Source organism: Stegostoma tigrinum, chromosome 26 (assembly GCF_030684315.1).
Source record: "Stegostoma tigrinum isolate sSteTig4 chromosome 26, sSteTig4.hap1, whole genome shotgun sequence".
NCBI classification, from domain to species: domain Eukaryota; kingdom Metazoa; phylum Chordata; class Chondrichthyes; order Orectolobiformes; family Stegostomatidae; genus Stegostoma; species Stegostoma tigrinum.
The window spans coordinates 37,494,968-37,522,169 of NC_081379.1; the positions used below are offsets into that span (position 1 = coordinate 37,494,968).

The 27,202-nt window shown below is 41.9% G+C and overlaps 1 protein-coding gene across 1 annotated transcript in view; it reads right to left on the minus strand.

Annotated features, from left to right (window-relative positions):
* Nucleotides 1-27,202, minus strand: part of kremen1 (kringle containing transmembrane protein 1) — a 174,905-nt gene that overhangs the window by 56,797 nt on the left and 90,906 nt on the right. Inside the window, exons 4-5 of the mRNA XM_048556251.2 lie at nucleotides 10,646-10,770; nucleotides 4,257-4,410 (exon numbers count right to left, since the gene is read on the minus strand). Coding sequence (XP_048412208.1) covers nucleotides 4,257-4,410; nucleotides 10,646-10,770 — 279 coding nt within the window. The remainder of the gene's footprint in view (nucleotides 1-4,256; nucleotides 4,411-10,645; nucleotides 10,771-27,202) is intronic.

Below are 27,202 nucleotides of genomic sequence, written 5' to 3' on the forward strand. Positions count from 1 at the left end.
GCCCCTTGCAGGATCTCACCCAGACTCATCTCCCTAAACACCACTATAGGCAATTTAGCATGGCCAATTCACCTAGCCTGCACATCTTTGGACTGTGGGAGGAAACTGGAGGAAACATATGTAGACACGGAGAGAATGTGCAAACTCCACACAGCCAGTTACCCGAGGCTGGAATTGAACCCGGGTCCCTGGCGCTGTGAGGCTGCAGTGCTAACCACTGAGCCGGCCCAAATTGGATTGTGTGGATTGCCTTATTAGGAAATGCTGGGCAAGTTAGGGCTGTATCCTCTGGAGTTCAAAACAGGCACAAGTGACTTAAATGAAACAAGAGATTCTGAGGGGAATTAACCGGGCGAATGTCAAATGGTTGTTTTCTCTTTTGGTTGAATCTAGAACCGGAAGTCATAATTTGAAAAAAAGAAAGAAGACGCCCATTTAAGACAGAGATAAGGAAACATTTATTTTTTCTCTCAGAGCTTTGTGAGTATTTGCTCAAAAGGCAGAATCTTTAAATATATCTAAGACAGAGGTAGGTAGGTTCTTGATTACCATGGTGTTGAATGATTGTTGAGGGCATGCAGGAATGTAAGGTTGACTTAAATTCTAAGCAGCCATGGATCTTATTAAATGGTGTTACAAGCTTGATGGGCCGAGTGGCCTACTCTTGTTCCTCGTTCATTTGTTCATAATTGATCAATTGGAGTCAATGGATGTTGTATACTTTGATCTTCACTTTGATAAAGGACCCTACGAGAGTTTGGTTAGCAAAATTAATTTGCATGCCAAGTATACTGGCATGGATTAAGGATCAGTTGTGAAAACGGAGAGTAGGAACAAGCAGGTGGTTCTTGCATTGGCAGGCTATGGCCAGAGAGGTGTCACAAAGATCAGTACTTGGGCTCCTGCTATTCACAATATATACCAAAGATTGGGATGTGGGGGCCAGATGGAATATTTCCAAGATTGCAGAAGACACAAAGATAGATGAGAATATGTACAATGAAGGAGAATCAAAGTGGCTTCAAGAGGGTTTGGCCAGACTTAGCGAGTGGGGCAAGAACGCAAAAGATGCAATATAATGTGGAAAAATGTGAGGATATCTACTTTGGTTGGAAGAAGAGGTGTGTGGGTATTTCTTAAATAGGTACAAAGCACAGATGCAGAGGGATGCGGATGGCTCTGTTGATAAGTCACTGAAGGATCATATGCATGTGCAGCAAGCAATCAAGGGAGCCTAATGGAATGTTAGCCTTTATTGCAAGGGAATTTGAGTCCAGGAATTGTGATGTCTCGCTTTCATTATACAGGAGTTTGATTAGACAGCACATGGAGTACTCTGTGCAGTTTTGGTCTCCTTATTTCAGAAAGAATACTATTGGCACAGAGGGAGTGCAATGAAGGTTTCCCCTGGCTTGCTCCTGGGATAGCAGAACGTGCTGTGAACAGTGTTTGGGCAAACTGGGTCTGCATTCTCTGGAGTTTTGAAGAATGAGAGGTGAAACCTACAAGATACTTAAAGAGTGGATATAGGGTAAAATGTTGAGTGTGGAGTCAAGAACCGGAATGAGAAATCATTTCAAAGTAAGGACAAAGCTGCTGAGCACTAAGCTGAAGATTTTGTTTGACTCAGAGTGTCAGGCTTTTCAATTCTACACCACAGAGGACTATGGAAGATAGTGTTTAAGTACATTGGAGGTAGAGATTGAAGATTTCAGAACCTCAATGACATAAAGGGATATGGGGATAATGCAGGAACAAAGCATATCAAGGTGGATGATCATCCATGATTGTATTGAATTACAAAGAAAACACAACAGGCTGAATGGCCTTCTCCTGTAACAGCAGCACGATGGCTCAGTGGTTAGCATTGCCGCCTCACAGTGCCGGGGACCCAGGTTCAATTCTACCTTCGGGTGACTGTGTAGAGTTGCATATTCTCCCTGTGTCTGAGTGGGTTTCTTCCCACACCCCATAGGTGTGCAGGTTAGGTGGATTAGCCACCCTAAGTTGTCCACAGTGTGTAGGCTGGATCAATTAGCCATGGGAAATGCAGAGTTACATGGGGGTGTAGGATGTTGGGTCTGGGTAGGATGCTCCTCAAAGGATCCTTGTGGACTTGATGGGCTGAATGGCATGCTTCCACACGATATGGATTCTATGATTCGATAACTGTATTCCAATGTTCCAATAAACATGCAGTTAAATGGCTTAACCCTATAAGCCATCACTTATGGCATTATTAGTGTGCATCAGGAGTACAAAGTGTGCTGATGGCTGGTATTAGCATGAGTAATTGATGAAACTGGCAATAGAAAACAGACTCAAAACTGAATAAAACCACTTCATAAAGTTTCCAGGATACGCTATTAAAAAAAAGATACCCTAGAGGGCTTTGCAAGCAACAATCTTTTTTTTTTGTGTGGTATATGACATCATCTGAAACTAGTTATTGGTCTGTTGGTTGGTAATTGCTCCCAGGTATTCTTTTTGCATTTAACTTGGTGTTGGAGCTCTTTCATATGCTGAGACTTTATTCTCGGAGCACTCAGCTTCTCTGCTTTGGTGTGGCAATTGGAGATAATTGAAAGCAGCCCAAGGCTGGAACATCTTGTTTATTGTTTGGTGTGGAGCAGCAAGCCAAGAATAAGTCAACAAGTGTCTGTAAAAGCAACTCAGAAATGTATCAAAATTCACAGGAGGCAATGTGGTTATAGCTTAACCTATCTATGGGGCTTCTTCATCGATTTTTCAGATTCAGGCTGAGCCATTGTGCAGTTACAAAACTCCATGCCTTTCTTTTAGATTTCCAATGCTGGCACTTTTTTGCACTGTTGCATTTTAGTGCCCAGTGCTCATCGTGCTCTCTCTGGAGGGGATACCCATTCCCATGTTCAGCCCACACATAGTTCTCTTTCCATCACCACTTTTTAACTTTGTCTATTTCTGCAAATACTTGAAAGCTAGAAGTTTTGCAACACTTCATTGCTTCAGAAGATCACAGTCCTAAATTTAAACAAATACCAGAGGATGATTAGCGATCATGGGATGCTGCTCTGACAAGTCAGCAACTTTGTAGCATGAAGACTAAGTGTAATAATCTCCCAGACACAAAGCAGAAAAAAATGGCTGTTTAATTATAGGTTGCTCCACTTCAAATAGAAAAGCAATCAAAAGAAATCATGACGGTTTCAGAAATCCACTGTGTTATTACAAACAGTTCATTCACATTTCTTAGGAAATTTTGTATTTCATATTATTTCAGGAAAGTAAACGAAATGCTTCCTTGTACCTTTCTTGAGGAAATGAATATTCGAGTTGAGTAGGCAAAGTGAGACCTACTTTTAAACAAAACTCAAATATTTATTCCAAATTATAGCTCGATTTCTTTTCAATTTCAGGATCATGGTGGATTTTGGTATTGTCTGTCATACTGACAGGGAACCCCATGTTCTCCCAGCAGGGATCACATTCTCCCAGCGGGGGCGATGTTCTCTCAATGGGAGCCATGTTCTCTGAAAGGGACAATGTTCTTACAGTGAGGATCACGTTCTCCTAGCGGAAATGGAGGTTAATATGACAATCAATGATGTCAACAACAACCTACATTGGTATAAAACTCATAAACTAGTCAAACCTCCCAAAGCACTTCGCATGAGAGTACAACAAGCCACATGAGCAGTGATTAGGGCAGATGACCAAACCTTGCTTAATGTGGTAGGTTCTAAGGAGTGTGTTAACATTAGACAGTATTATGGTAGGATGGAGAGGTCTATGGGCGGGGCAACGTCTAAAATGTAGGACCTAGGCAGATGAAGGCATAGCCAGCAGTATGGGACATGGAAATATTGGATGTACAAGTGACCAATTTGCTTCTACGGCATTTATGTTCTTTCTTAAATAAAGTGACCAATACTGTGCACAGTACTCCAGATATTCCAATGCCCTGTATAACCTCTATACTTTGGTTTAAATTTCTCTGATGATAAGGATAACATTCTATTAGTTTTCCCAAATACTTGCAGTATCTACATACCAAACTTTTGTGATAAATGCACATGGAGACACAGATCTCAGAACTCCACAGTCTCTCACCATTGAGATAATACACTTAAAAAAAAATCTCGTTGTATCAAAAAGGATAAGTTCATATTTTCCAACATTAAACTTTATTTGTCACAGCTTTGATACTCTGGTCCAGGCTCACATGAGAATCATTTTCTGTGACAAAGAACAAGCCCTATTCTCACAAAGCTCACCATCAAAGATATTTATCCTGCCATCTCCTCCGCAGGGCTGGGTGTGATCTCCGAAGCACACGTGGTTACATTCTGTGCTGTTGGCCTCTCCGTGTTTCCAATAATCAGCATCATTCCCACAGAAGCATGCATAACCAGACTCCATGCCAGCAAGCTGCAACAATAAATGAATAATGTTAACAACACAGAACAGCTGGAGTTATCTTATAAAAGAAAAAAGTGAGGTTGTTTCATGCAAAGCATTGAAGACAGCCAAATGTTATGTAACTCATCTTTCACTGCATGGCCTTTTTTTAATTTAAAATTTGCTTACTGTTCAACTCTTTTTTTGTCTCGTTTTCATCATCTCTCCCAATTCCATCCTCTTCCCCATTCTCTAGAAAATGGCAGTGACAGTGAAATCTGCCCACCAAAGAGTATTATATTGCCTCATGATACAAACTAGTAAAAGTATGCTTCCTAGAATTAAGGAGAATTTTGTTTCTGAAAGTGCTGATGTTAATCCAGATGTTGAAAGTTGCTCCAAAACTGGGGTTTTCAATTGGCAATACCCTAATAATCTGCCCCACTGCCTCTGAACCTGCTCCTCAGAGGGCATTACACTCCCCCCTCAGCAAATTTAGGTAAGACTGAGCCTGTTCTGTGGAGCTTGGAAGAGCATGAATCAGGAGCAGGAGTAGGCCATCCAGTTCCTTAAAGCATCTCCACAGTTCAACACAATCATGGCTGATCAGTCTATAAGTTCAAAAGCACATTCCCACCGAATCCCCTGTTGTTTAACAGAAATCTATTCAGCCCTGCCTTAAAAATATTTAATGACTCTGAGGTTGAGAGGTGACCTTCAACAGGTTTAAAAAATTGCCAGGAGTACAGGTAGGATTAATGGTAAATGTCTTTACTCTAGAATGGGGAATTTCAAGGCCATTGGGCATATTTTGAATGGGAGAGGAGAGAGATTTTAAAAAGACATGAGGCAATTTTTTTTTTACACAGGGGATGGTTCATGTGTGGAATGAACTTCCTGAGGAAGTGATGGATGTGGGTACCATTACAACATTAAAAAGACATTTGGATAAGTAAATGAATAAGAAATATTTGGAGGGACATGGACCAAGTACAGGCAGGCGCGACTAGTTTAGTTTGGGATTATGGTCAACATAAGCTGGTTGGACCAAAGGGTCTGTTCCCATGTTTGTATGACTCTATGACCCTGCTTCCACTACCTTTTCTAGAAGTCTTCCTCTGACAAAAAGACTTTCACTTCTTCTCTGTTCTAAATGGAAAAGCCTAATTTTTAAATAATGACAACCTAGTTCTAGATTCTTCCATAACAGGAAACATCCTTCTCCACATCTATCCTGCTAAGGTGCCTTGGGATCATGTACGTTTCAATCAAGTCACCTATTACTTTTGAACTCCAGTAGATACAAGCCTAGTCTGTACAACCTTTCCTTATTAGACATAGAACATAGAACATAGAACATAGAACATAGATGATAGACTTGGATGAGGGGATTGAAGGATGGGTCAGCAAGTTTGCAGATGACACAAAGGTCGGAGGTGTCATTGACAGTATTGAGGGCTGTTGTAGGCTGCAGCGGGACATTGACAGGATCCAGAGATGGGCTGAGAGGTGGCAGATGGAGTTCAACCTGGATAAATGCGAGGTGATGCATTTTGGAAGGTCGAATTTGAAAGCTGAGTACAGGATTAAGGATAGGATTCTTGGCAGTGTGGAGGAACAGAGGGATCTTGGTGTGCAGATACATAGATCCCTTAAAATGGCCACCCAAGTGGGCAGGGTTGTTAAGAAAGCATATGGTGTTTTGGCTTTCATTAACAGGGGGATTGAGTTTAAGAGTCGTGAGGTCTTGTTGCAGCTCTATAAAGCTTTGGTTAGACCGCACTTGGAATACTGCGTCCAGTTCTGGTCGCCGTATTATAGGAAAGATGTGGATGCTTTGGAGAGGGTTCAGAGGAGGTTTACCAGGATGCTGCCTGGACTGGAGGGCTTATCTTATGAAGAGAGGTTGACTGAGCTTGGTCTCTTTTCATTGGAGAAAAGGAGGAGGAGAGGGGACCTAATTGAGGTATACAAGATAATGAGAGGCATAGATAGAGTTGATAGCCAGAGACTATTTCCCAGGGCAGAAATGGCTAGCACGAGGGGTCATAGTTTTAAGCTGGTTGGTGGAAAGTATAGAAGGGATGTCAGAGGCGGGTTCTTTACACGTAGAGTTGTGAGAGCATGGAATGCGTTGCCAGCAGCAGTTGTGGAAGCAAGGTCATTGGGGTCATTTAAGAGACTGCTGGACATGCATATGGTCACAGAAATTTGAGGGCGCATACATGAGGATCAATGGTCGGCACAACATCGTGGGCTGAAGGGCCTGTTCTGTGCTGTACTGTTCTATGTTCTATGTTCTATAATATCCTTTGACGTGGCACCTTATCAAATGCCAACCTATGTACAGTACATCCATCAGTTCCTCTTTATCTATAGCATGTGTTACCTCCTCAAATAACTTCAATGGATTAGTCAAACATGATTTCTCTTTCACAAAACTATGCTGTTTCTGCTGAATTATCTTGAAGCTATCCAGGAGCCATGCTATATCTTTCTTAATAATTGATTCTAACATTTTCCTTATGAGAGATTTTAAGTTATTTGGCTGGTAATTTCCTTCTTTCTATGTCCCTACCTTTATCGGGACAATATCTTTATAAAAAGCATTTAGGAAAATTAAAACTAACACATCAAGTACCTCACTGGCTACTTCTTTTAAGGTCCTCTCATGAAGTCCATCAGGACTAAACCACTTGTTAGCCGCAGCTCCAGCAGTTCACTCAATACCGCTTCTCTGATGATTATGATTTTCCTGAGTTCCTCTGATCCTTCCATCTCCTGATTTAATACTGTTCCTGGGATGTTGCTTGTACCCTTTATAATGAAGGTTGATGTAAAATACCTGCTCAATTCATTTGCATCTCCTCAGCTTCCATTAGTAATTCTCCAATCTGATTTTCTAATAGGACCCAATCTCACATTCTTAAGTATTTTCCATTTTAAATATTTATGGAAGCTTTTATAAGGTGTTTTAATATTTCTGGCTAGCTTTCTTTTGTGCCTGTATGTTTTTCCTCTTCAATCTTTTTTTTTTGGTAATTGCTCGCCATTTTTTCATTCTGTCGAATATTCTGACCTGCTACCCATCTTTGCACAATTATGTGTTTTTTTCTTTAAGTATGGCAATACCCTAAACATTTCTAGACAATCATGAATGATGGCTCCAAACCGTGGAAATTTTCTTACTCATTGGAATGTATCAATTCTGTAATTTCCATGTGCCACCACATTTTCAACAACCTATCTTTTAAACTAATTTGCTAATTCACTTCAGCCAGCTCTGCTTTGTTGCCATATTTATCCTAAGTGAAATATTAATAATAGATGCAGACTCGCTCATCTCACCCTCAAACCAAATGCAAAATTCAATCATATTACAGTCACTGCTACTTAGGGGCACTTTCATTATGCAATTATTAATTACCCTTATCTCACCAAACAATACCAGATTTTGTACAGCCTGCTTGGGTTGGCTCTAAAACATAGCCTCAACATATTCTTTGAACTCCACCTCTAAGCTATTTTTCCCCCATCTGACATTTTGAGTCAATATGTAGATTAAAATCTCCTATCACTATCACCAAGCCTTTCTGACAAACTTTCATTGTTTTTTGCTCCCACCCTACTGTGTGGTTACTGTTATGGGACCTGTACATCTCTCCCACAAGTCATTTCTTACCTCTATCATTTCTCATTTTTACACAAACATTTTCTACACCTTTGTTTCCTGAACTTAAGCCATCCCTCTCTATTGTGCTGATTCCATCATTAACAAACAGAGCCATTCTTTCACCTTTTCCTCCTTTCCTGTCTTTCTCAAATGTCCAGATTCAGGTCCCAATCTGTGTCATTTTACAGCTATTTCCCAGTAAGTTCTACTCCTAACTGTTGGTTGGCTCTTAGATTCATACTCTTTCTCCCTTCTTGTCATGCTTTGTTTATCATTTCCAATATTAGTACCTTTCTCCTTAGCTTTGCCTTTGCTCTTCGCTTTACCGCATTTTCCCAAATTTAATCCCTGGCCTCACTATTCAGTTTAAAATCCCCTTTACTTCACTAGTTATGCACTTTGGCAAGAATACCAGACCCAGCACAGTTCAGGTGATGATTATCCCATTTTCCCCAGTACCCCAGTTTCCCCATTTTACCAGTGCTCCACAACCCAGAAACTACTTCCACCACACTTGAATAGAATAAATCTTAAAAGCTTACCAGATACTCACCAATTTTAAGCTTCTTCTCCTGTAGCAGAATAAGAATCAATTCTGAAGGCTGAAAAAGTTTACGCAAAAAGCCAGAGCCACCTCTTTCCCTCCTGCCTCCCCTCCCCTCCCCCCCCCCCCCCCCCCCAGAGTACCCGATTCATTTAACTCCAACTCTCCATTGTACATTGCATTCAGATTCCAAAGCGCACTAAGTTGGCTAGTTTTATATGCTTCTGGCTCATTTAATAAGGATACAGCTTTTCTGGTTCTAAATGATGCTGATCCTTCATTGGATTCCCTGTAAAATCCCTGCTTAAGGTTAACAATTACACACTTTAAACTGTAGATTTAGTGCCAATGACGGTTATAAATTCAATTAGATTTGTACAAAATAAAAACTCAGATTTTCTTGACCAACAGCTGCTCACATTCAGTCCTAAATTATAAAATTCTTATAGGACAAGCGAGAGTAGATGAAGAAAGGATCTTTTCCATGTGTAAGGGCAAGATCTAAAACAAGCAGATATTGTCTCAGAATGAGGGGTAATCCATTTATAACTGAAAATGAATATGTGGTCGAATGTTGTGGGATGTGGCTCAGATGGTGGTGAAGTTTGAAAGTCTCTAGCCAAGAGAGCTATGGGAACTTAGTCATTGAGTGAGTTCAAGAGAGATATTTATAAATTTCTAGATATGAAAGATATTAATGGGTATGTGGGTGGAGGGGGATATAGACGATCAGCTCTGATCTACAGGGGTAGAATCAGCTTGAGAGGCCGAATGGCCTGCTCCTACTCCAATGTTCCGACTGCATAGAAAGAGGTTATTTGAGCCACAGTGTCCAAAAATTAACCTTGTCGTCCCTTCTCACTGTCCAGCTTTTGGCCCACAGCAATAGAGTTAAGGTTAGTGTTAGGGTTAGGGTAAAACATTTTGAATGCACATTCAAGTAGTTTTTATGTGCAGTGGAGAGTTTCATCTCTCTGCTATCTTTCAAGGCAGTTCCAGCAGGTGAAGAAAAAACCATTATTCCTTTCATGCAACTAAATTTAAATCTACGGACTCAGTTACTGTTATATGTACGGAGGGAAATATATTCTTCCCAAACACTTTATCTAGACTTCTCATCATTTTATCACCTGAATTAAGTCTCCCCTTAGCCCCTTCAGCCTATTCAATCTTTCTTCAGGGCAAAACTTCTCTATCCCTGTTAATATACATGCTAATTTTTGTACTCTCTTATATGAAATGTGGTCCCTGAGATGTGACCAGATTGTATGCAATACTTTTGCTGTGTTTAATGAGTTTTTTATACTGTTTGAGCATATTATGCCCACTCTTGGATCATGTGATAAAGGAAAGTCTTTTTGGATCAGGATCTGTCTACCTTTTTACTTTCAGAGATCTAATGAGATTTTTGTTTTCCTCCTTATTGTCTCATGAAATGTGGTGTTACTGACAAGTACAGCATTTGTCGCCCATCCCTAATTGCCCCTGAACTAAGTGGCATGCTAGTTCATTTCAAAGGGCATTTAAGGGTCAATCGTACCAATGTGGATGTGAAATCACACGGAAGCTAGATCAGGTAAGGATGGCAGATTTCCTTCCCTAAAGACATTAGTGAACCAGATGTGTTTTTACATTAGATTCTGAAGTGAACAAAGCTAAACACCACCAGCTATGTCTCTAGAGAATTAATCGAGTACCTCTAGACTATTAACCAAATGACATTACCACTATACTACTGCATTATTAGACAAGGCTAATATTATTGTAAAAACATACATGGTGGGATAAGAAATTTGACGCCTTGTCCTCACATCTCCCTTGCCCAATGTCCCATAACCCACAGTTCTCAGGCCTTGTGACTATATTAAAACAGAATCACTCCCAGCGACTTCAGCACAATTATTGTGAATCTCACAATTGAGTATAACTCTGCCGCAGTGTCACACATTTTGCAGATCCTTCTCACTCCGGCCTAAAGTCCTTTTCTTTTCAGAATTTCATCTCTATAATCCATTACAATTAATTTAAAACAGCAATCTGGCATGTACCTTGAATCGCTTGCTCCTGCAAAACTTAATGCAGGTCTGAATGGTCAGCTTGTTGGAGGTTTCACTGCTGCCTGATAAAGGCGGTGGGTCACCATTGTCTTTGAAACAGCCCAGGTAGCCCGGCACTGAGGAAAATCAAAAAGCAGTAAATTAGCAACTATGTACAGTAGCTTTGAGATACAGCAACACGAGTGGGCTTTTCAAATTCATTGACAATTAGTTTCCCTTGGTTGGAAAATGAGAGATAACAGAATCAGGGATGATTAATCAAAAAAGGTGGAGAAGATTGAATTACTATCTTGGTAGCTGAATGACAACAGGTTTTTAAAATTCATTCATGGGATGTGGTCATCACAGACTGTACCAACATTTATTGCCAATTCCTAGTTGTCCCTTGAGAACATGGTGGTGAGCTGCCAAGTTACAAGGGGATCAACGGTCTATTCCTGTCTGACTTTAAGTAAGTCCCAGTGCTTTGGGGGTCTTTACAAATAAAAAAAACTACTTCAAAGGGCACCTCCTCGTTCAAGCACCCTTTTACTCTCAGTCATGAATTTGCAGCTCCCAAGTTGGCTGATAGTGCTGCCAATGTGTCAGAGTGGGAAAGCCGTCCGTTAGTCCTCCATCTCCAGGGGTTCACCCACTGTCCTTATTTGGTCAACAAGCCAACTTTCTGACATCACTTGGCCTGGCTCTTTAAGAGTCCCGGTGCGTATCTCTGAAACAATACTGTGTGGGATCAGGACCCAGAACTGAACTAAGGCCAGGGTCCCAGACAATAGAAGGTTCCCCAGTGGAGCTGGGCCTACTGCTCTGTGTGGGCAAGGCCTACGCTGACTCATTGAGACATTACTGAAGCTCAGATCCATTAAGCTTTGATTGTGAACAAAACAGATCAAAACAGTGGCATACTCTGCTCTTTATGGTCACTTATTCCCACGGACAGTGATCTCCAGGGTGACCTTTGCTTGAACTGCTCAGCTATAGGTGGCAGGCAGTTTGGCCTGATCCATATTAAGTAAGATAGACAGCAGGTACAATTTAATTAAAATTCCAAAAAATCAGTCACTTTAATCCTCAATTAGCAACAGCGCAACATTTTTGCAGCAAATTTGTGTGAATAACACTTAACCAGCGTCACAATGTTGTCCCAGATACACATCTGAGGCTGGTTAAGTTCCACTGATCCTTGAGTTTAAATGGAGGTGTCGTAATGAATGGAGAGGATGTGGAAAAATGCACAAATGTGAAACTGGAGATAAAAATATTAATTCTAAAGACTAACTAAGGAAACGGAGCTTGCATTCCGTTCAGTGTGAATTAGCAAAGTGTTTAAGATGTTTAATGGCTTTGAATGGCTGGATACACAGAATCCATTTCCTCGGGTAATCAAGCAAGAACAAGAAGATGCAATTTTGAAATTGGAATGAGGCTATTTAGGAGTGAAATCAAGAAGCAATTTTTCACATAATGATCATTGAAATTTGGAACTCTCATCTCCAAAATGCTGCGGATACCTGAACAATTACATCTTCCAAGGCTGAAGTAGATAATTTAGTAGTAAATGACAATAAAGGATATTGAGTCGGAGCAAGTCACTCGAATTAAGGTGCAGAGAAACCCAATGATATAAATAAATATTGAAGTGACTAAATGGCCACTCTGTTGCTAGTGCTATGAACATAAGAAATAGGAACAAGATTAAACTTGCGAGTCTCCTCCACCATTTGATAAAATCATGACTGATCTTTACTTCATCTAAATGATTCAGTGCTACCCCTCAATTCCTTTAATCTCCAAAATCTATCCATCACTAATTTGAATAATTGTTCATAACATGAAATTCCATTCATCAGAACAAATTACTTCAATCTCATGGATACATTAACTGTCAGAGGCTTCTATAATCATAAAAGATGAAAGAACTGCAGATGCTGTAAATCAGAAACCAAAATAGATATTGCTGGAAAGCTCAGCAGATCTGGCAACATCCGTGGAGAGAAGCCAAAGTTAATGTGTGTGTGTTTCCTCCCACTGTCCAAAGGTGTGCAGGATAGGTAGATTGGCCATGCTTAATTGCTCATGGCGTCCAAGGATGTGGAGTCTAGGTGGATTGGCTGTGGAAAATGCAGGGTTACAGGGAACGGGTAGGAGGGTGGGTGACGATGGGATATTCTTTGGAGGGTCAGTGTGATCTCGATGGGCTGAATGGCCATGATAGGGATTCTATCATTCTAGAACTGACGGTTGCTAGAGGATAGCCACCATCAGTTGTGAGGGACAGTCACTCAACCCAAAACGTGAACCCTGATTTCTCTCCACGGGTGCTGCCAGGCCTGCTGAGCTATTCCGGCAATTTCTGTTTATTTTCTATAATCATAACTGGTCCTTCTTACAGTTTTACTTCAAAATTTGACATCCTATCACAAAACAAGTCTGATACGGATATCCAAAGTTTATTAGCTGTTTAGATTAGGCAAATGTTAAACAGGATTTCTATTAGTCAACGTAACCAGTGGACAATGATAATGTCAAATAATCACCAAAAGATGACAGCGTACTTTAGGAGATTTCTAAAATGTGAATACTTGTTAGAAAGATAAGCTTTCATATATATAGCAACTTTTACAACCTCAGGTAATCGCTCCTGAGATGCTGCTTGGCCTGCTGTGTTCATCCAGCCTCACATTTTATTATCTTGGAATTCTCCAGCATCTGCAGTTCCCATTATCGCTAATCCTAAAGTACAACCCTGTCTTTTAAATTCTTGAGCTGCATTGGCATTTTATTTCTGGATAAATACTGTTGCTAATTTAAGCACAGCAAGATCCCACAAAGAGCAACCAGAGAACATACTAATTAAACTAATTCAGTGATGTTGGCTACAGGATAGATGCTCACCAGGACATTGTAAGACCCTAACTGGAATTCAACATTGGACTCTTTTACAGGTTTGAGTTTAACTTCTCGTCGTTTGCAACATGGGGACATTGAAGATCCTAATTTTAAAATTTGGTTAGAAATTCAGGCTCACTGAGTGGAAAAACTGAACAGCCTCCTGAAGCCTGAGGCCATGAAATTCTATCACTCAAACATTCCCTCACACTGACCTCTGCCCAGCATCATCACTGCAGCTGACAGAATAGAGTGCAAATCTTTGCAGGGTTAGACTGCTGACAAGGAGCTACGCCAAAGTAAGTAAGGGATTGGGGAGGATCATAAAAGTTCACAACCGAAGGCACCCTCGTCCTCAAGGAGCCTTTAAAAATATTAAATTTACCTGGGCATCCTGGTCGCTATTCACATTGTTTCACTGCCAAGCTTATAATGTGGGGTCCTTGGTTGGTCCCAGAGTGAAAAACAGAAGATTGAATCCAGTGATATAATCAGAATTTGGCATTAAATTACATCCCCAGTTCACCGAGATGGGCATCATTCTTGACACCGATTTGGTTGACACGGTGAGGAGCTAGAACATGGCACAAATCTGGCCCTCAGAATTGTCCTCTAAACTTGCACTATTCCCTCTGGATCGTGTGGAGGCAATTAGTATTCCCTGAGGTCATCCTACCAGAAGCAATGGCAGAAGCAGAATTTTTCATATATTTTCACAAAGCGCACAGAGATTTGAAAAAAAAAGTAAGCTGAAGCAAGGAAACAATGCAAACGAGTATACCCTTCAGAAAGCCAGTGTGCGTCTCATGGATCAGACTGTCTCCAAACGTCAGGGTAGACAGAAATTAAATGTTAAGAATTTAGAAGTTGAAAATCAAATTATTTTCACTCTAAGGTTGGCAGATTTGCAAATAGGAATTATATCTCCTCATTGACAATGTGCAAATTCAAAGGGTTAATGGCTTGTATCAAAATACAGCTCAGAAGAATGTTGCTCAGTCATGTCAATCATTCAAAAGGCACTTTTCTCATGAGGAACGCTACCTATTAAAAGAAAAATAGTGAAATTGGCCACAAACCACAATTAGATAATGCTGAGTGGGAGAAGGAATTGCAGGAAGTTTTGAGAAACGGTGTGATTATGGTTGATCAATCAAATCGGCATTTTTGAGTTGATTAGTCTTTTTGATTTTACGTAAAAATTCTTATGCTCTTATGAATACAGGTAGCTACAATGGGTTGCCATTGAAAAATGTCTGGATTGGTATGGGTTGGCCGTGAGGTAAAGGTCTGCATCATTGGGTCAGCCTTTAATCTGAGGCTTCATTTGTACCTGAACCTTTGGTATTGGGCTCTTTCTGTTCTAAAAACAAAGAAAAGAACTGCAAGATGCTGGAAGTATGAAATGAAAACAGAAATTGTGGAAGAAATGCAGCAGATCTGGCAGCATCTTAGGAGAACAAAACAATGACCCTTCTTTGGAGTTTCTTTTCTGTTCAAAAGTTGAATATCTTTTCAAATAATTTTTTGATTATTTTATTGCTGTTTGATAAAGATCTGAAAGGAGGGAATGATTCAATCTCATGGGTACAATTAACTGCCCAAGGGACACAACAATGGTTTCTCTTTGTTTTGGTCTGAATTAAGTCCTACCCCAAAAACAAACCCCAAAATCATTGTACCTTGAACTGATAAATATCCAATTAAATAGACATGGGAGACTTAATAATACACTCTTGACTTTAACACTGGAGAAAGCCATGAGCTTCTGATGAGTGTCTCAGTGGCTAACATGCTTAGCTCTAATCCAGAGATATGAGTTCAATTTTTGCTCCAAAAGCTTTCTTTTCCAAAAATCTGATTGCATTTTATAATCCTTTGAAAGCCATGGGTTTGTCTATTGACCTGGCTATTTGCAGGATCTCAGGACCTCTTTGGCTAAAGTACAACTTTCTGACTTGATTGTAGAATCCCTACACTATGGAAAGAGGCCTTTTGGATCACAGAATATGCCCTGACCCTCCTCCAGACCACAACCTATTCCCGTAACCCCACATTGGCCATATGAATCCAGCTAGCCTGCACATCTTTGAACTGTGGGAGGAAACTGAAGCACCTAGGGGAAACCGAACAGACACAGGGAGAGTGTGCAAACTCCACACAGACAGTCATCCAAGGCGGAGATTAAACCTGGGACCCTAGTACTTTGAGGCAGCAGTGCTAACCACTGTGCCAGCCTGTAATGGCCATTCACGCATCCCTGTTATGTGGTATTACACGATAGTGTCAATGGTCTGGCTGGTTGAATGAATGGTGCAACATGACAAACATTTTGACCATCTTAATGCAATTTTCAGGGCAATTCTCAGCATTGAGATCAAAGTTTGACTAACTTAGTCCCACCTTCAAACTGAGCATCAACATTACAAAGAAAAAGGGACAGTAAGATTTTAGGGTGAACAAAATTAAATGCTAAGAATATATTTGGAACTTGCCCAACTCAGTTTCAGGTGAATGGAAACCTTGAGTTAACATGTGATAGGGTTGTAGATCGACCTTTCTTGCTGTTGCATTATTGGTGGCCAATGTTTGGAATTCTTGAGCAAATTTGCGGTGAAATGCTTTTATTGTTTAGTTTTTTTTTGCTCTGTAAGGAATTGGACAGGTTTCCTTGCTTCAGATTGTTTCTCTCTTTGTTCAATTTATCTCATCTACAGGGAGGGTTGATATATTATAGAATACAGTATCACAGAGCAGTGAGAAACTGGAACTCACTACCTCATAGAATGGTTGAGGCACTAAGTATCAATGCACCAAAGAGGAATGAGTTAATTACTTGAGGGAGAAAGGGTAGAAGAGTAGAATGATAAGTTGCGCTAAAGTAAGGTTGGTGGTATTTTGTGTGGAGCATTTACAGCAGCAATAGACATGTTGGAGCAGATAGCCTATTTCTGTGGTGTAAACTTCTGTATGCATTGCAGGAATTCACCAAGAATATTTTACTAATGCTGATTCCACAGCCTATCATTATCACGGTAGGGTGCCTACCAATTTACTGTTTGATTGGCAGCTCCAAGTGGTTCTAATATCTTATTAGGAAGTTGTTTCTGTTAGGCGGGGAGACTAGGACCCGTGGGCACAGCCTTAAAATTAGAGGTGGTAAATTTAAAACTAAAACAAGACGACATTTCTTCAACCAGAGAGTGGTGGGCTTATGGAATTCATTGCCATGCAGTAGAGGCCGGGAGGTTGGATGCCTTCAAGGCAGAGATCGATAAATTCCTGATCTCAGAAAGTATCAAGGGCTACGGGGAGAGTGCAGGGAAGTGGAGTTGAAATGCCAATCAGCCATGATTTAAATGGCGGAGTGGACTTGATGGGCCGAATGGCCTTGCTTCCACTCCTATGTCTTGTAGTCTTATGGTCTTAATATCTTTGATGTGATGTTATGAATACAACTTCTTATTTGTGTAATGGATTATTGAGCTGAATGAATTTAAATGCATATTATAAGTTTTCAAGAATGAATGCTGTTTTTAGAAGACTTAGAATTTTACTTTATTGCATCTCTGCATGGCTCCTAATGCATGGTAGATGTTGGATGGATTTACATAGAATAAAGGGTAGTTTGTGGGGGCATGGGTTGGCATGATGTTACTTAGTTGGCATAGGAGCTGTGGTTGGTTCGCTCGCCGAGCTGGTTCGTTAGTTCACAGATGTTTCATTACCCTGCTGGGTAGCATCATCAGTGCAGCCTCCGATGAAGCGCTGTTGTGTTTTCCTGCCTGGTATTTAAACTCTGGGGTCTGTGAAGTTGATTACCTCATTTCCGGCTTTTCTTTGCAATAGTGTGTACATAGGGTCTAATTCTAAGTGCTTATTGATGGCCTTCTTGGTGGAGAACCAGGCCTCCAGAAATTCCTGTGCTTGTCTCTGCTTGGCCTGGCCTAGGATCCTGACGTTGCCCCAGTCAAACAGTCCACAATCTGTATGTGTGGAGACAAGTGAGTACTGGTTGAGTCTTTTTGTTGCTAGTTGGTGTTCATGTATTCTCATAGGTAGTTTCCTTCCTGTCTGTCCAATGTAATGTTTGTCACAGTCCTTGCATGGTATTTTGTATGTGCCAGTTCTGTCCATGGTGGGTAAGGGGTCTTTGGTTCGAGCTAGCAGTTGGCGTAGGGTTGATATAGGTTTGTGTGCCACTCTGATGCCCAGTGGCCGTAGGTGTCTTGTGGTCAGTTCAGATAGGTTCTTGATGCACAATAACGCATCAAGTTTGTCAGGGCTGTTTGGGTATCTGTCATCTCTAAATACTTGGTGCAGGTATTCTTCTTCATTTTGGCATAGTTCATAGTTGCAGTGTGTTGTGGCATAAGAGCTGTCAAGAGCCACTGGGAGTGGGTACAGGAGGATGGGGATCTAAAAGGCTGTGGGGTAGGGTGGGGGAGCATGTGCTGGCATGGGTGAATCATGGGGCATGAGGGTGTGTGATGGGTGTGCAGGATAGGGTCAGAAGGCTATCTCTCATTTTATTCTTTTCTCTACGACTCCCGTACAGAAATCAGACTTTCAGATATCCCACCTCCACACCCAGCCACACCTGTGTCAGCCTCCATACTGCTATCAGGAGCAGGTGGTCTGACTTCCGGTGGCATCCTCCCCCATCCTGGGGCCATCCGAGGCAGTTGTTCAGGAGTCAGGCATGTGGGACCAGAACTTTTCCCTGGCTTTGCATTTCCGAGTCCCAATCAAAAATCTGGGCCCTTTTTCGATCACATTGAAATCTTCTACACTCAAAGGAATACAAGCTTAATTATAGAAGTCATCACTATCGCTGTCTTACACTGTTACATTGAGTCATGGCCTACCCCACTGTACCTGCTATTCACACAAGAAATGTCAAATATTTTGAAGTATCTATTTGTATTTAAATTTGTTCACATTGTTCACGTTCACCACTGAGTGGGAAACTGGTAGGTCTAATTTGTCGCAGGCATTAAAAAACTCACAACACTGGAACCTTAACACATTTTACTTTGATTAAATTCTTAATATCCCTGGATTGCTTTCTGCCTCACACTGACTGATTAGATATTGTTAAATACACCCACACTACACAGCAATCAATAAGTACATATATTACTTAACGGGCAGCTCCATGACAAGATCGAGACTAGAATGATTAACACAGCAAGTAGATTCAGTGAGCAAAGCAGCTGTTGGATTTAACACTGCAATATTGACTGATGTCCTTGTCATTAACGCCTAATGTCAACAATAGTAAGCATCATGGGAACAACTCCCTTAAACATGAATTCTGTTATCCAGTGACTTTTTTTTTCATTAAAGGCCTTGAGGAGGGTGTTTAGGAAGGGAATCAGTTCTTTGGACAGACTGGAAAAGCTGGAGTTGTTTTCCTTAGGGCATAGTAAGGCAAGAAGAGATTTGACTTAGGCATCATCTAATCATTTGTATTTTGAGACTTAAAGAAGAGAGATTTTTCTTTCGTGGCACAGAGGTTGTAACCCAAGGACACAATGAGAAAACAAAAGTGATATGAGAAAAGTTTTAAGCTTATGCACAGCAAGTTGCAATTGGAAATGCACCACCTGAGAAAATAGTTGAATTGTAAAGAGGAATGATTAAAACTCGTAGGAATTTTTTTAACAGTGTTATACAGAAAGCATAGGAGGAGATTACTAGGTCATCTCTGCCAAAGGGGAGAGATAGACGCAATGGACTATTTCTTTTAAGACCTCCTTCTGAGTGGTATCATTGTATAATACATGATCTGAAAAGTGTAGTTAAAATCAATCGAAAATATAACAGAATGATATTGGGGCTCAAGGGGGAAATTTATGAGGATCATGAGTGTAAGCCTAGATTTTATTCCCTTGAGTTGTAGAAGGTTAAGGTGTGATCTGTTTAGTCCATCTAAATTTTGAAAAGGATTCACCTGGGTAGATACTAAGAAACTCTTACCTCTTGAGAAATCAGAAACAAGGGGGCATAATCTGAGAGTTAGGCCAGTCAGGAGGGAAATCTGGAACTTTCTCCCTCCCAGAAGGCTGGAGTGGTGGGAAAGACTGGAAACTAAAATTGCGATAGGCCCGGATTCTCTCTCCCGAGTCAGACACAGTGAGTCAGAAAATCTTGCAGCTTACCGCCCCCTGCTTCAGGAGAATCACACCCGAATGGCACATCTTCTTTACCAGGGGGTGGGGGCATAGTGGGTGTGGGACACAAAGCACCAGATAATCCTTTTGCCACCTTAATGTCAATTAATACCACATCACTCTTTTCACTTGCACTGTCTGTTCAACTTATCCAGTATCCACTATTGCCAAACCTCAGGAACCATACCAACATGGATCAAAATTCTAAATATCTATTACATCCTTCGCTATATAAAATAAAGGTATTACTCAGAAAAGTAATTTGCAGCTTTTAAATTCCATCAAGTATTTCAACCTGAATAGAAACTTACCATATGTATTCATAATCCGACATCAAAGAGAGATAATCATGTAATAAACTTACTTCAGCTATCAATCTAACAACGAACTTCCACTGAGATAAATAGAAAGGTTGTGGAGAGCAGCTATGCATTAACAATGACATTATAATAATTCTTGGGTTATTGTCAACCAATAGCTGCTGAGACTGTTGTCACAGGCTTTATTCAACCACCACTGACACGGTGTGGCTATTTCATTTTTTGTTGCAAGGGATGAAAATGTAAACAACTTCACAGATTGAGTTCCCCTTCTTGCCTCTCAGCAACACAGACAGGCTTTTTTAAAAACTCTGAAATGGTTGGAGATTAAAATAATTTCCCAGCTTTATAATTCTATGGACATTCTACACCACTCAAGAGCATTCTTAATTATTTTAACAACTCACAGCTCTCTCACTGCTCCAGTAAAAATAGAGCCTGTTTGAATGCAGCACTAAATTCAATTGGCCCTGCCGAGCTCGGAGTGCCTTTATGGTGTACTATCTTTGCCCTTCTGATGAAAATGGGATATCTCAGAAATAGGGGTCAGTATTTCCAGCTCCAGAGTCCATCCGTCATTTGCAGTCTCCATGAAGGTTCCATAATTGTAAAAATTCAGCCACAGATTTTCTAAATTGTTGAGCAATGGTATCAAGAAATATAGAGTTGAGCTATGATTTAACTGAATGGAGAGCAGATTTGAGGAACTAACTGGTGTACCCTTGTTCCTATGCATGTCAACCTGGAGATTAATGAAAAAAAAATTCAATGGCTCAATTGCTGAGAAGCAGCTTTGAAAATGAGCCATTAGTCACTGAAATCAAGTCATTTGCTAAAAGTGCAATGGGAACATGAGCTCCTCATAAATTAGAATACAGGGAGAGGCAATGGAGAAATTAAGCGCAAAAGATCTATTGACACTTAGCTATGGGCCAGAATTTGGCATAGAACATAGAAAACAGGAGCAGGAATAGGCCATTCAGCCCTTTGAGCCTCCTCCCTCATTCAATATGGGCATGGACGATCAACCAACTCAATGCCCTGTTCCTACTTTCTCCCATACTCTTTGACCCCTTTAGCCCCTAGAACTCTATCTAAGCCATTCTTGAAATCACCCTGGCTGATCCAGCCTCTGTTCATATATGAGTCCTGCCATCTCTGGAATCAGTCACCGCACTCCCTCTGTCACCAGGATATCCATCCTAAAATAAGGAGGCCAAAACTACACACAAAACTCCACTCGTAACCTCACCAAGGCCCTGCACAGCTACAGCCAGATATCCCTGCTCCTGTACTCAAATCCTCTAAAAATGAAGACCAAAATACCATTGCCTTCTTCGACGCCTGCTGAATCAGTATTGCTGTTCAGATAATTATCTACCTTCCTGTTTTTGCTACTGCTCATTTATCCATATTCTACCTCATTTCCCCTGCATTTGCCTACTCACTCAACTTGTCCAAATTACGCCAAAATATCTCTGCATCCTCTTCACAGCTCACCCTCCCACTCAGCTTCAAGACATCTACATACCTGAAGATATTACGTTCAGTTTCTTCATCTAAATCATTAATACATGTTGTGAATAGCTGGGGTGCAAGCACTGATCCTTTCAGTAATCCATTAGTCACTGGCTGCCACTCGGAACATGACCCTTTTGTTCTTACTCTGTTGACCAATAACATTGAGCACCATCTACCACCAATATGGTTACAGGCTTTAATACATGACATTACATCAATGATTGCATCTCAGAATTGGCTTCAAGGGAGCAAATAGTTAAGGATTTCTCAGAAGGTATGTATTCAAATGTAAAAGAGAGCAGTCAACCTGTTGCAGGAGGAATCTGTTCATGCCCACTGTTTCCTCTGTTAGTCAGTGCAGAGTTTGCATTAATTGGTATTCTAAAACATACCAAATTATTGGACAAAAATATTGGACAAAATCTGATGCCTCTATAGTAGCATTGTCAGTTACAGCTCATGACTGTTTTAAGTCAAATTAAAGCCATCACAACCTCTGAAACAAAACTGGCAAACATGAACTGGAATTACAAGGAAGACACACAAAGAGTTAGAGTGAGCATCATCATTCCATCCAACGCTCCTCAAGGTGCTATACATACAATTAATTACTTTCATGATTGAGTGACTGTGGCTTCAAAGTCAAATGTGGGACTAACTCTGTAGAATGCGACAGCTCCTCAAAAGCAACAGGGTTAATAACTTGTTTTTTTTTGGGGTGTTGCGTGTGAGCCTGTATTCTGAACTCAAACCCCTCGAGCTATGACGTTAAGAAGCATGATCAAAGACTAAACCACAACCAGTGGAATCTAATGCATAGCAATCACAATTCGCACATATGCAGGACATCTTTCTTCCAAAGAAGAAATAGGCAAAGCGTTGAGCAGTCACTGCCAGGGATTAATGAGAAGCAACTTCACGTCAGTTGGGAGGAGCAGACCACTGAGAATGGAGAGCAAGTAACAATGTAGCCTCCTTTAGCTGTTATTTTGTGTCTACATTGTTCACTGAATCAAGGAGTGGAATGATTTGCAGACTGTTTAACAAACCAACTGTAATCATCTTTATAACCAATCTGTTCAGGAGGCTTTATGGCTTCCATACCTTATATGGGAGTTTGGGGGAGGTGGGGTAGCTGGGAGATGTGGCGTGATGATACAATTACTCTATCCCACTGGATGCTAGGTGCCCACCAGATATCAAGGCAGTATTCTGCATTCTATTCTCCAATGTGAGAAGTGGAGTTCAAACTTCACACCTTCTGACTCAAAGGTATGGACACTACCTCTAACACAGTTACAAAGTGGCAAAGGGCAGGAGTAGGTTTCTCAATTGCTGTCTTACACATTGCAAAACACATGGACAGCAGTGGTTCAAGAGGGCGGTTCAACATTTCTTTCTCAAGACTATTAGGGAAGGACAATGAATGCTGACCTAGCCAGCGAAGCCCACATCCCATGGGCAAACGGGCAGAAAAAAAAACTTGAAGTACTGACACCTGGAAAGAAACTCACAATATAAATGGGGATAGTAGGAACTGCCGATGCTGGAGAATCTGAGATAACACGGTGTGAAGCTGGATGAACACAGCGGGCCAAGCAGCATCAGAGGTGCAGGAAAGCTTGATGTTTCGGGTCGGGACCCTTCTTCTGTTATCTCACAATACAAATGGGGGCTGCGGGGAGTGCCAGTTGCAATCAGGAGGTTATGAGGCATTGTAATCCCGTGCATAAGATCAGTGTGATTCAGTTTGTTATCAGTTCAATGCACCAACCCCCCAATCCACCACCTAGCAGATTAATTATATCCTAAGAAACCAGGTGGAAAAATAGCAAGATAACACGGTGTGAAGCTGGATGAACACAACGGGCCAAGCAGCATCAGAGGAGCAGGAAAGCTTGACGTTTCAGGTCGGGGCCCTTCTTCAGAAATGGGGGAGGGGAAGGGGGTTCTGAAATAAATAGGGAGACGGGGGGAGGTGGATAGAAGATGGATAAAGGAGAAGATAAGGCGAGAGGAGACAGACAGGTCAAAGAGGGGGGGTTAGAGCCAGTGAAGGTGAATGTAGGTGGGGAGTTGGGGGGGATAGGTCAGTCCAGGGAAGATGGACAGGTCAGAGGGACGGGGTAATGTTAGTGGGTAGGGGATGGGGGTGGGGCTTGAGGTGGGAGGAATGGTTAGGGAGGCGGGGACTAGTTGGGATGGTTTTGGCATGTGGTCGGGGGAGGGGGAGATTTTGAAGCTTGTGAAATCCATATTGATACACTTGGGCTGCAGAGTTCCCAAGCGAAATATGAGATGCTGTTCCTGCATCTTTCGGGTGGCATCATTGTGGCAACGCAGGAGGCCCAGGATGGACATGTCGTCTGAGGAGTTGGGGGGGTGTAATTGAAATGGTTCGCAACTGGAAGGTGCAGTTGTTCATTGCGAACAGAGCGCAGGTGTTCCGCAAAGCGGTCCCCAAGCCTCCGCTTGGCTTCCTCGATGTAGAAGAGGCCACAACGGGAACAGCGGATACAGTATATAACATTGACAGATGTGCAGGTGAACATCTGTTTGATGTGAAAAGTCTTCTTAGGGCCTGGGATCAGAGTGAGGGGGGGAGGAATGGGGCAGGTGTAGCACTTGCTTCGGCTGCAGGGAAAAGTGCCGGGTGTGGTGGGGCTGGAGGGGAGTGTGGAGCGGACAAGGGAGTCATGGAGAGTGTGGTCCCTCCAGAAAGTAGACAAGGGTGGGGAGGGAAAAATGTCTTTGGTGGTGGGATCGGATTGCAGATGGCGGAAATGTCGGAGGGTGATGCGTTGGATTTGGAGGTTGGTCGGGTGGTACGTAAGGACGAGGGGGATTCTGTTTTGGTTATTATTGCGAATAGGGGGTGTGAGGGGTGAGTTGCGGGAAATGCGGGAGACAAGGTTGAGGGCATTTTTGATCACTGTGGAGGGCAAGTTGCGGTTTTTGAAAAAAAAGGACATCTGGATGTTCGGGAGCAGAATGCCTCATCTCAGGAGCAGATGCAGCGGAGGTGAATGAATTGGGAATAGGGGATGGCATTTTTACAGGAAGGTGGGTGAGAGGAGGAACATTCCAGGTAGTTGTGGGAGTTGGTAGGTTTAAAATGGATATCAGTTTCCAGGTGGATGCCAGAGATGGAGACAGAGAGGTCCAGGATGGAGACAGAGGTGTCAGAGATGGTCCAGGTAGAATTAAGGTTGGGGTGGAAGGTGTGGGTGAAGTGGATGAACTGTTCGAGCTCCTTGTGGGAACATGAGGCGGTGCTGAAGCAGCCATCAATGTAATGGAGGAAGAGATGGGCGATAGGGCCAGTGTAGCTTTGGAAGAGGGATTGTTTCACATACCCTACAAAGAGGCAGGCAGGATATCCAAGGCCACCCTCTTTGTCTGTAGGAAGTGGGTGGAATTAAAGGAGAAGCTGTTGAGGATAAGGACGAGTTCGGATAAGCGGATGAGGGCGTGAGTGGTCTGGGACTGGTCGGGTCTGCGGGACAGGAAGAAGCAGAGAGCTTTTAGGCCATCGGCATGGGGAATGCAGGTGCACAGGGACGGCATGTCCAGTGTGAAAATGAGGTGTTGGGGACCGAGGAATTGGAAGTTCTGGAGGAGGTGGACAGCGTGCGTGGAGTCACGGACGTAGGTAGTTCCTGGACCAAGCAGGAGAAAATGGAGTTGAGACAGGTGGACATAAGTTCAGTGGGGCAGGAGCAGGCGGAGACAATGGGTCGACCGGGGCAGTCGGGTTTGTGGATTTTGAGAAGAAGATAGAAGCGGGCGGGGTGGGGTTGGGGAACGATGAGGTTAGAGGCTGTGGGTGGGAGGTCACCTGTGGTGATGAGGTCGTGGAGTGGGGTGCGGTCACGATCCAGGGGACAGTGGGAGGAGGTGTTGGAGAGTTGGCGCCCGTCCTCAGTGATATAGAGGTCAGTGCGCCATACTACAACTGCGCCTCCCTTCTCCACGGGTTTTATGGTGAGGTTGGGGTGGAGCGGAGGACTGCACATTCTGCAGGGGAGAGGATGGAGTGGGTGAGAGGGATGGAGAGGTTGAGGCGATCGATGTCTCGACCACAATTAAAGATGAAGTGGTTGAGGAAAGGTAGGAGGCCTTCAGGTGGTGTCCAGCAGGAAGGGGTGCGTTGGAGGCAGGAGAAAGGGGTCAGTAGAGGGAGGGTTAGTTTCATGATTAAAGAAATAAGCACGGAGGTGGCGGCGGCAGAAAAACTGCTCAATATTTAGACAAGAGTTATAGCAATACAACTTAATATCTTCTGTTAATGAAAAGGATAGTCATTCATGACCATTTCTTTATCATTGAATTTCAGGAATAGAATTAAAAATATATATGAACATAAGTATATTAAAAATGGTATCTGAAAAGGTTGCACAATTGTAAGTTGCCCATGAACCTATGCCAGAAGAAATCACCGTGAAGTAAATGAGACACTGTGCACAGTTGAATAACAAAACAACACATTTGAGCTGGAACAACGCTGTATTCATGAATTAAAGGTCACTTTATCTTGTATAATGTTATCCGAATAATCCAACCTTATCCTTCAAAGGCAAATTGATTCTTAACCTATTTCAGGAGATCCTGGCTGAGCTCCAGCAGGAAGGGCCATTCATAATGGCCCATAATTTATGTTTCCATCCATTGATTTTACTGCTAGATGCTATGGTACTGCACATTAGCGACTCCATGAGATCTGCTTTCTCGAAAAGCTGAAATGATCAGACTCCACAAGCACACCAGCTTGTATCACCCTAAGCAGTTATGCAGTCATAGTGATTGTGTCTGAGTATGAACCTGTCAGTCCAAATATCATCATATATTATCTGCACAGAGCACTTGAACACAATGGTAGATGCCTCCCTGGCCAGTGTGTGGTGCGGCTCTTGAATGCTTTGCTATTTTTTAAAAGGACTAGTCAGTAGTAATATAAATATTTTCAATATTCGCATCTTCAATTTTCAAATTTACAATGCTGCTGAACAGTTCAAGTCCTAGTACCTGCAAAAACGTCAACAAAACCCTTTCTATTGATTCTGTGTTACAATGTTATGGTAACATTTCTCTTTGCTCATGATGCCACTGATTAGTTTTTTTGATCTTCACAGGCTAGTTTTGTTTTATTATGCAGCTGTTAGGAGGTATGTGTGTGAACCTTAGTTTGTTGTTTTACTCTTAATTTTCCTCCCTGCCTTCCGGGGAAAGATTCTGCCTTTGATCACTGTGAATAATACTCAGTGAGACCCCACGCTTTGGGAAACTGGGTATAAACTCACTTGGGGTCAGCCCACCATATTGCAACTTCACCTACTACCCTTGAATTTTTCTTTCTTCATCTTGGAGTTGTAATCATGTCAGCTGGGACTTGGATCCTCTTATGGTTCTGTTAGTCTGAACATTGGATGGCTTCATGGCTCAAGGAAAACATTCTTAGAAGAAGATGGAATATGTCCAAGTTGGAAAAAACCAAATCGAAGATGCTGCACTCTAAATTTATGTAAAGATTTGTAATGAGAAGCGAAAATGAACTCCAGCTCATCACTGGCGATGGAATGTCTAGGTTTGTTTAGGTAAACCTGCTTGGCTGCAAATGTGTCATAATCCTACCTTGACACAATAAG